This window comes from Martes martes, assembly GCF_963455335.1.
Source record: "Martes martes genome assembly, chromosome: 11".
In the NCBI taxonomy this organism is placed as follows: Eukaryota; Metazoa; Chordata; class Mammalia; order Carnivora; family Mustelidae; genus Martes; species Martes martes.
The window spans coordinates 76490861-76501812 of record NC_137899.1 but is presented as its reverse complement, the minus strand read 5'-3'; the positions used below and the strand labels follow the sequence as shown (position 1 = coordinate 76501812).

The 10952-nt window shown below is 41.1% G+C and overlaps 1 protein-coding gene across 1 annotated transcript in view; it reads left to right on the top strand.

The window, feature by feature from the left end:
• The first annotated feature begins 10225 nt into the window (after positions 1-10225).
• CTTNBP2 (cortactin binding protein 2) overlaps positions 10226-10952 on the top strand; it is a 148894-nt gene continuing 148167 nt past the window's right edge. The window contains exon 1 of the mRNA XM_080818366.1: positions 10226-10474. Coding sequence (XP_080674492.1) covers positions 10394-10474 — 81 coding nt within the window. The 5' untranslated portion in view covers positions 10226-10393. The remainder of the gene's footprint in view (positions 10475-10952) is intronic.

The window sequence follows — 10952 nt, the reverse complement described above, 5'->3', positions numbered from 1 at the left end:
ACCCCACTACCCCCACCCCCCCCAAAAAAAAGAAAGAAAAGAAAGATGCAAACTTCAGAGCTCTGCCTATTATTAGGGACAAATTACTTGAAATTACAGGTTGACAAGCCCATATATTGGAATATTTGCACTGAGAAGCACCAAGACATTCCTTACTGCCTCAAGTCTGTCCATAACTTCTTACCCTAGAGATGTGAGCTTACTCCAGAGATGACCTGGGTGATGTAAAGTCACTTGTGGGAGAGCCCAGGAACAATGAGTTCATTCAGAACAGATGCTGTATTATTTTGCTAGGGCTACCATAACAAAGAACCATAGACTGGGTGACTTTAACAACAGAAATTTATCTTCTTACTGTTTTGGAGGCTAGAAGTCCAAGATCAAGTTGGCAGCAGTGTTGGTTTCTTCTGAGGCCTTTCTCCTTGGTTTGCAGATGGCCATTATCTCCTCTTCCAGATGGTTTTCCTCCCTGTGTGTGTCTGTGTCCTGATCTCCTTTTATAGGGATACCAGACATATTGGATTAGACCCCCCCGCCCAACCTCATTTTACCTCAATTACCTCTGTAAAGACTTTCCCAAATAAGTCACATTCTGAGGTACCAGGGTTTAGGACTTCAACAAATGTGTTTTGAGGGGGACATAATTTAGTTCATAACAGATGCTTATGTTGACTTTTTCAAAGGATTTCTGAATTGTTAGCGTGCATTTTGGTGGTGGATGGCAAGATACCTACATTACTAGATCTTAAACATGTTTTTAAGCCCAAGTTTCCTCCACCGTTTTGATTAAAATGAATAAATACATACAATCTTACTGGAATCACATAAACTGCAACATTCTGACTTAGAGATCATGAAGTTAAAACCCTATAGAAAAACAAGAAAGTAATGTAATTATGGGAAACAAGAAAGTAAAGTAGAATGAAACAGGGCAGTGGAGATTCTAGACAGCTACAGAGAACAAATCTCAGTCTCAAAGGGACTCAGCGTGAGCACAGTGGTTTCAGGTACTCTTAAACTTCTGAGTGGTTGAAAGGCTGAATTTTTATATGAAATTCTCCAATTTTAAAATGTGAGCAATTATTCCCTTAAAAAAATATAACATTATATGAGTTAAACAAAACAAGAAATTAGCCCATTGGCTTAGATTAGGCTGAGTTTAGACCTAATGGCCTGGACCAGTTAACTAATCCCTAATGATATTTTTGGATCAATACTAAGTATTATTTAGTTAAAACACTTCCTTATTGAGCAAAAAGAGGTATGCTTTAAATGTAGCAATCATCAGTTTGGCGAGAACTGACTTATAGGATCCAACCCATATTTCTTGACTGTGACTTTTGCAAGAATTTATGGGGAGTTTTTATTATTCAATCTAAAATCTTAGAATACTTGACTTAAAAAATTTAAGTTTATACAAAAGAGCCTGTTAGGACTATTGTGTAGTTGTAGAATCATTTTAATAAATTCAATAAATTATTTCTGAAATGTCATGTGCCTTAGAGTGACTGTTTATTCTTTAACAGGTGTATGCAGAGCATGAAAATAGTAATGAAGGAAAACTTACTAGGAGTTTATTGGGGGCCAAATACTGTACTAAGTGCTTTAAATGAATCACTCAGTTTAATCCTCCCAACAACGCTGTAGAGGCAAGAGCCATTATGATTGCCACTTAACAGATGAGATAACTGAGAAGAGCACTTGCCCAAGGTCACACAGCTAGAAAAAGGTTCTTAATCATGGAACCCTGCACTTAACAACCTCTCTGCAGTATGTGGCCTGAGCTGTTTTGTTTTGTTTGGAGGATGAGCGGGAGTAGCATTTGGGAATCTTAAACCCTTCTCAGCATCCCCTACTTGGCCTAATACATCAAAATTTCCATCCTTCTGTACCTCTAAAAAAAAAAAATATATATATATATATAGATAGATAGATAGATAGATAGAGAGATATAGATATATCGATATATCTAGATATATAGATATAGATATTTATATACACACACACATACAAGTTTATATAAATATACATTTATATATGTAACTCACTAAACGTCTCAAATTGGATAGAAATTTTCATTTTAACAGGTATGAACTCTCCTTAATATCTATTGAGTGAGCTTTCTTTTTTTTTTTTTTTAAAGATTTATTTATTTATTTATTTGACAGAGAGAGATCACAAGTAGGCAGAGAGGCAGGCAAAGAGAGAGAGAGAGAAGCAGGCTCCCTGCTGATCATGACCAGAGCCGAAGGCAGTGGCTTAACCCACTGAGCCACCCAGGCGCCCCGAGTGAGCTTCTTAAATGATAGGATTCATCGGTAGAATTCCATGGGAAGTCCATGAAAAATTTTTTTTTTAATTTTATTTCCATGTTCACTCACTCTCGCTGATTGTTAACATTTACTTCAATTATGAATTTAGGCAACGGACCATAATAGACCTGGGAGTACCTATGACTTTTTCTCAATAGAAATCACAGATATTTTTAAAATCTCAATATAATCATTACAGAGATCTTAAAATATCATTTACATTCATGGAGACTTCAAAATTACATTATTTATGGGTCTACCACTATACCATCTTACTTCTTTAGGGAAGAGAGAAACACCTCTACTCCTATGTTATAAAATTTTCTTTTTTTACATGCAGAATTTTGATCACTGGATTTGAATATAAGTAATTTTCTTTATGATGCTCTGTTTTGTTTTATGCATTTAAAATTTTTTTCTGTGAAGGAATCCCTAAGTTTCACCACGGTGCTTAAGGGGCCAACGATACAAAAAAGTAAGTAGGTAGTGATATTTACTCCATCCATTTATTCACCTAACTTTCCATCCTTCCAACCACTGGTTCCATTGAATTAATTTGACTAAATATTTATTGACTTCTTGTCATGTGCTGGCTCAGTGTTAGGTATTGCAAGGTTGGAGTTGATGTTCTTCCATACCCACCAATATTCATTTGACTTCAAAGTCCAGAAAATCTGCAGAAGTTTTCCAGAATGTACAAGAATCTTCACATTCGAGATGTTTGTTCTTTGAAAGATGTCCCTTTGACCATCAGTCTCTTAACTAAGGGAAACCCAAGTCCAGCCTCACTCTATTCTTCTCCTCTTTTCAATCTCTCATTTTTCTTTTAATTTCTGAAAGCTGTCAGGCATGCTACACCCTAGAAATAGGAGGCACATTGCTACATTTTTTAAGACTGGTAATAGAATTTATATGTCTACTGGTGCAATGTCATCCTTTATTTCCAACATGGTTTTTCATGTCTGACTCTGGATGAGGTAGCAGATCAGTGCCTGGATTCTGTTTGTCAGTGGCAACTGGAGAGTCTCAGCTGGGTACCCCCACCCCCAGGATGAGAAAATAAATAATACGGTCCTGGATACAATCCAGTTAGGCAAGGGAACATTAGGAAGTTTTTTTCTTTATAAACATTCCTTTTTAAAGTAAGCACATGTGGTTTTCAGTTCTAGTCATGACAGGGTACTTAGTATAGGGTCAATCCTCCTATTAAAAACAACAAAAAGAAGTGAAACAACATACATATGAAACCACTGGTAGAGGGGTTGGCAAGTCATACACGCAGACAGGATTTGAGGGGCTATGATTTTTGAGTGAATGGGGAGGATGGGGGTAGGGAGCAGCTGGAGAAAAATAAGTTTTACTGGACCAGAGAGATAAAGGTCAGGATTTAAGGTTGCCAAATTATGTGGGACTTGAAGGACAAAGTCCCAGAGAAGAAACTTAAGAGTCCAAAAAAATCTGTACATGATTTCCTCTCAAATTTTAGGCTAAATTCTAAGTTGAGCATGTGCAGGATCAGACTCCAAGCAAACCAACAGAAAACAGCATCTGGGGGGCCAAGGAGCTGAGCAAAGATTTCATAAACAGGACATGAAACACTAACCACACAAGAAAAAAGATTGATAAATTGGATTGCATTAAAAGTCAGAACTTATATTCTGATTTACAAGTTCATGAAAATATTTTCCTGTTAGAAGCTTTATTGCTTCGCCTTTCACATTTGAATCTATGATTCCATTTTTGTGTGTTTCTTTAGCTCTCGAAATGATTCTTTACAGGAAATTGAGCTATACAATGTGGTTTTTCTAAGCAGGGTGACTTTACCCACTGCTCAAACTCAGAGTGTCTGGAAATGCTTCAGTTCAACTTCTCCCTTGCCCCTGCCTCAGATTTTAAATTCTGGAAAGGGGGTCTCCTATCACCATTCCAGTTGGCATCTACAGCCACATGGGGTGGGGGTTGAGAGCTATCCAAGAAGAATATGTCCAGCAAAGGTATCTCATGACCCAAATGGCCTCATCCCTTTTGGATGGTCACTAATCAGGAAGTAGAGGCTGAAAACTGACAAAGTAGGGTCCTTAACAGATCTGAAGGAAGGAAAAAGTACCAGTAAAATACTTCCCAACTGAATTGATTCTTTTTTTTAAAAGGCTTTTATTTATTTATTTGTCAGCGAGAGAGAGAGAGAGAGAGAGAGAGAGAGAGAGAGAGAGAACAAGTGGGGGAGAGAAGGGGAGGGAGAAGCAGGCTCCCTGATGAGCAAGGGAGCTGGGTGCTGGACTCAATCCCAGGCCCCTGGGATCATGACCTGAGCCAAAGGCAGACACTTAACCAACTGAGCCACTGAGATGTCCCCCAACTGAATTGATTCTTAACAATGAAGAAATTAAGGCTGAAAGTGACAAATAATGAACGTTAAAAGATGATGTAATGATAAAGGGATGTTGAGTCTGATAGTAATGGTCAGTATGTGGTTATTTCTGATTTTCCATAAGGAAAAAAATATTGTATTGCTAGCAAAAAACTACTTCAGTGGTTAAATTTAAGTGTGAGAATAAAACATTCCAGACTATTTAAATGTTGCTTTGTCAGAAGTATTTTTCTTTATTCTGTAAGTGACTTCCCCTTCCCTGGAATGAAATAGCTACAATGATGTTTCTTTTCTCTTTCAGTTCTTGAATCATAAATATAATTAAGGCTTCAAGTCTAGCCATGACATTGTTTTATAAATATTCTGAATTAATTTTTTTATATTTGTTGGTTAATTGAATAACTTTTGCTACCTATATTTACTTTATTTCTTTTCAAATAATGGCATCAGGGGCGCCTGGGTGGCTCAGTGGGTTAAAGCCTCTGCCTTCGGCTCAGGTCATGATCTCAGGGTCCTGGGATCGAGCCCCGCATCTGGCTCTCTGCTCAGCAGGGAGCCTGCTTCCCTTCCTCTCTCTCTGCCTGCCTCTCTGCCTACTTGTGATCTCTGTCTGTCAAATAAATAAATTAAAAAAAATCTTCAAATAATGGCATCATATTTTCAGGCAATTTTAAGTGAGCTCAACTGATTTGAATTTTAAAAATGTGGTAGATAAAAACTTGTCATCAAGTGAGATTTTGGATGATGTAAGATGGAATTTATGTGTCAAAAATTCCAAAGGGGGCGTGCCTAGGTGGCTCACTCAGTTAAGAGTCTTACTGGGTTTCCACTCAGGTTGTGATCTCTGGGTCCTACAACGGAGTCCTGCATAGGGCTCCACGCTCAGTGTGGAGTCTGCCTGGGATTCTCCCTCCCTCTCCCTCTGCCCCTCCCACTCGTGCTCTCACTCTCTCTCAAAGAAATAAATCAATCTTAAAAAAAAAAAATCCGAAGTCTTTTTTTTTAAATTTTATTTATGTATTTGATAGACAGAGATCATAAGTAGGCAGAGAGGCAGGCAGAGAGGAGGAAACAGGCTCCCCGCGAAGCAGAGAGCCCGAAGCAGGGCTCAATCCCAGGACCCTGAGATCATGACCTGAGCCTAAGGCAGAGGCTTAACCCACTGAGCCACCCAGGCGCCCTCCAAAGCCTTTTGAAACTCTATTAACTTAGTGTACAGCTAATTGATTATGATTGCCTGGAAAATGTTGATGTACGTGGCTTATTTCACAATTTTATATGGGAGACTTATACATTCATGGCTTTTCTCCTGTATTTTGTATCATAAGTAAATCATCACTGAGTGGATCATAAAAACAATCTGCATATTTATTAAAATTGAAGGGCATCAATATTTTGTTCTTATTAATTCTTCAAACACTACATTTCCTTTTGAATTGAACATTACATACCCCATAGTGAAAAGAAAATGTCAGCTTTGGTTTTATAGCTATCTCTACACTCCTAATCAGATGAGAAAAGGGTCAGATCTCACAACCTATTTATATAGTTTTTAAACTTTCTAAGAAAAATAAAGCTTGTTATAATTGATGCCTAATGGTATAAACACCCCTGCCTTAGTGGTTGCCTAGTAACTACTTACTGCAGGCTTGTGGGGTTGCTAATGAGGCTGAATAAATGGAAATATTCAGATCCATTTCCAGTTCAGGTGGATGAGGGGCAGCAGTGGGCCAGATTTCTTTGTTAAAATTGTTTTTCCATAATGGTTTTGCACTAAAACATCTTTTGCACTAGAACTTAGTTTAGTAAATGACTTCTGCAGATAAGAGCTGAAACTAACAAGTAATGTCTTAACATTTTAAAAACATTCAACAGAACTGAATCAACATTGCTTCATTGTTCTCAATGAGCCTGAGTTTCTGTTCTGAGTGACCAGGTTGGGGAATAATGTTCCTACTGTACCTTTAACTCTTTGATAAGACCTTCTATTTGGACATCACTTTAACATTGAATGGCCAAATGCAGTTTCCAGCTAAAGGTGGTGTTAAAAGGGGCTGGGAGTGATTATAATGATATATTTATGTTTGGCTTTGGCTTGCATCCTACCTAGCAGATTTAATTTCCTAATTATGTTTTGCTTTAGCTTAGGTAAAATTAGCTTGCATCCCCTTGGCACACATCAGCTGCAGTTGGTGGAGGAGGCCTTCCAAAACCATAGGTTGTTGACAAGAGTGGCTAACTAGATTAGGATTAGATTTACTGAGTAAAATCCACAAAGAGCCTAAGCACATGTGGATAATGACAAGTTGACTAGGAGGGAATGTAGTTAGGTCAGATGAAAATTCATTTCTGGCAATGTCTTGGTTTCAAAAACATGGGATAGATGCAGGGGACTCAAGGTCTTCGGCTCTCTTTTGTTAGAGTTCCCAGTGTCAAGATCTGGGTCCTTCTAGGTGGCTCACCATGGTGTAGACAGGGATAAACGTGGTCTGGAATATTTAAATTGTATAACTATAGCCTTGTGAATGCAGTCAGAAATGATTTGCTACTTGGTAATTTTGTCATTTGGCAATACTAAGACATGATAACATATGGTTTGCTCTTTGGAGTTCGCATAAATGTTGTCGTTTAACTGAAATAAAGAATTCTCTTACTCTATCAGGGAAATGGTTTTGGGCTATGTGTCTGTTCCTTTATCTTCTCACATGGAAGGAAGAATCCCTTTGCATCGCTATATATAACTCTCTGGGTTTTTGGTTTAGTGGGTTGGAGGATGTGGCTGGTGAGGCCAAGGCCATGGTTTCATCAGAAAACCACTTGGCTCCCCAGCCACAGTCTGCATTTCTAGCTGCAGCAACCCATTTCACTGGTCTTAAAAGAGAATCTTGGAGTATAGCTCAGCACAAGCACCTCTGTTCTAGGGTTCAGAACATAAACTATTCTAATCTGACAAAATAAATTCATTTGTCAGCGGGTTAGCCACATCGTTACGTTCAGAGAAGAAGACAATATAACTAATAGTTATCTGTTTGCAATGTATTCAGTTATCTCTCCTTCCATTTTAATGCTGAAAGAAATTTACTGATTAAAAATCACAACTTATTTTTGCTATAGGGATTTCTTTTCTTCCTGCATATACACTTCCATATCTTTTCCTTTTCCTTGCTTTTCAGAAATTTTCACTCTAGCCCTGGGATGTCTTTTTTTTTTTTTTTTAAGCTATTTAATGAAGCCTCAAAAGATTTAATTTCTAGAGCCATCAAGTCATCACTCTTTCAGATCTATTTGGTCTGACTCTAGCAGAGCCCAGTCTTTGTGCAAAGAAAGTCTTTCAGAAAGAGTTAATTTGCAGTCTCAATAGAGGTTAATTCTCAGGAGAGAATTTAAACCAGCAAGTGTCCTCCTGGTAGAGAAGCAGTCCCAGGCCAGGCCACTGGTGAGGGAGTTAACTCCTGGTGTGCTTTTCTGTGCAGTAAGGTGGGATATTCCTTCAATACTTGGCAGTAGGCAATGGCAGCTTTAAGGCAGGGACAAAATGCTATTTATTTTCCTTACTAGGTCTTGGATTTTGGCCCTTAGAAAATGTGCTGTTCTGTGATTTTTTTTTTTCAACTGTTTATTTTTTTTTATTTTACTCAAAAAAGGTGGGGGAGTGAAGTGGGAGGTAAGACATCACTCAGGGTTTGAATCTTTTGTGACAATTCTGCTTTAATTGCATTTAGACTTATAGAAGCGATTTCTTCCCAGTGATATATATTTTTTAATTGAACTGCATGTATAAAATAAATGGGAGTTGCTTCTCAGGGATATTGTCATGTCATATCCTTAGTTCTTAACACCTAAGTGAAGTTTATTATTTTTTTCCCTTAGAAGGGAGCCAGTTAATTTCTTTGGTGGTAATTGAACATCAGTACAACTATTAGTGTCAAGAAAATTCATTGCCTTTTGATGTGTGAAAATGAATTTTGAAAAGAACAAGAATTTTTTTGGTTCAAACTTCAAGTTTTTACTATCCGTTCAGCATTGAAGTTTTACAGTCAAATGCTTTTCTTTCATTGGGTAAAGAGTCTAGTTATTCTAATATTGAGCAATTTCAGAGAGAATGTTTGATAAAAGAAATGATATAATGAACAGAGATGGAAATCAGAGGGTTCAGAGAAGGACTAGCTACCAGAATAAAGTCAAAGACAATAAATAAATGATCATCTCTGCTTACAGGATAACGTGGAGGTGATTTCTATGCCTGTGACCCTTAACCCCAGGGTTCCAGGTGAAAGTTCTTGATGTAGACCCTTTCTGGGAAGGAACTTTTTAACAATTTATTGATCCACGCTTTTCAGGTCCTTGAAAAGATATTCTCTGCCATGGTTTGTATCATATTTAGAACTCCTTTGGAAAGTGAGGCAATTAAAGTGCCAAAACCTTTCATTAGGAGTCTGCCATTTAAAAAAAATGAGCTTTGATCTGTTAACCCTTGGACTGAACATTCCAGGCATTCATCTTCCAGAATTTTAAGTCCAGGATTTGGTTGTGGTTTGAATTTACTTTTTTGAGACACAGCTTGAATGTGATTTGATTTTGTGCTTTCAACACATTTTTGGGATCTGGTGATTTGGGAAGGCCTGTACCATATGGTCTTGATAAGGTGATAGATTTTCACATCCTGGGAATTGGCAGGAAAGGGTAGGAACGGAATCAGATGTGGGAAGAGAAAATTAAGAGTTTGGGTTTAATTCATCTCATGATCTATCTTGAGACTTATAATTCCCATAAAATCAATTTTAAGGAAAAAATTATGTGTGCTGTCCCCACCTCATGGAGGTCTCTTAAATTCTCTTAAAAGTAGAGAGCTTCCTTTTACAAGAATGGCACTAAACATTTTTCGGTTAGCCCTTCAAAAAGTACTCCAGACTAGGGGTCAAAACACAAAACAAAACAAAAGGCCCTGCTCCATCTTGCTTGAAAAAGAGGTTGTATAAAAAGGAATAGGCCAAGGGGTCGGGTGCCACGGAATAAAGAGTAGCAAGACACATTTTGATCTGGGAGTTGATCGTTTTCTGAGAAGGACCCAAGGCAACGGCAGAACAGAACAAAGCCTGATGTATACACCAGGAGGGGAAACACGCCCTTGGTGGCAGTCTCGCAACCCCCCCCCCCCCAAACAACAACAACAAACAAATCCAAGAAGGAAGAAGAGGATGCCTTATGTGATTCCCAGCGGTGGTATAGAGGGGACTAAATGAAGGCTTTCCCTTGACCTTACAGAGAATTCAGAATCTGGGAGGCTTGACGTTTCATCGGGTTGTTCTGTACACAGCAGGGTTGGTGGGGACTGCGCTGGGAGATCACCTACTGGGCTCTTTCCTGCACCTCCTCCAGGGCTCTGGTTCCCCCTTCTTCCCGCAGGTTCCTAGCCGGGCCTGGGCGCGTGCCCATTTCCCGTACCTCCCTCCACGCGCCGCTGATTGCCGGCAGCCGGGCGCGGGCGGCGGGCGGCGCTCCGGCGCGCAGCGGGTTAAGACGGCGGGGGCGGCGACGAGGGGAGGAGGGAGCGCGGCAGCGGCGGCGGCGGCGGTGGCAGCGGCAGCGGCGGCCGGGCTGCCAGCGCCCGCGTCCCCGGACCGCAGCGGGTTAAGCGCCGCCCGCGCCGAGAGGGCTGAACCCGGAGCCACCGCTCCGAGCTCGCATTCGGATCCGCTAGAGCAGGAAGATGGCGACGGACGGCGCGAGCTGCGAGCCCGACTTCTCCCGCGCCCCGGAGGACGCGGAGGGGGCCACGGCGGAGGCGGCGGTAACCGAGGTCCCGGGGTTGGCGCGGGGAGAGCGTAGACGAGGGCTGGGGCTCGGGCTGGACCCGGCTTGCGCCCCGGGGCGCTTCGCAAGCCCAGGCTCTGCGGGGTGCCCCCTCCCCTGGGTGCCCCCTCCTTGCGGTGCCTCACTGCTGGAGCCCGGGTCGAGGAGGGTGAGGCGGCCTCCTGGGCTCGGGATCACTCCCGTCCTTCCCCAGCCCTGCGGGAAGAAGTCCTGGGCCGCCAGGTTCTGGGGCTCCCTGCGTGTGTCCTGTGCGACCCCTTTGCCCACTCCCTCAGCTGCTGTGGGGTTTGGTCAGGGGCGGGGGCTGGCGTGCTTTTCTAGGCGAACTTGACCCCCCATTGTTCGCCTCTTGCGCGCGTGGTGGTGGGCGAGTGTTTCGGGGCTGCCTGGCATCTCTCAGCGGACCCAGGAAGGCAGCTACGGGGAGACGGGTCATCGCCAGGCAGGTGTGGGGA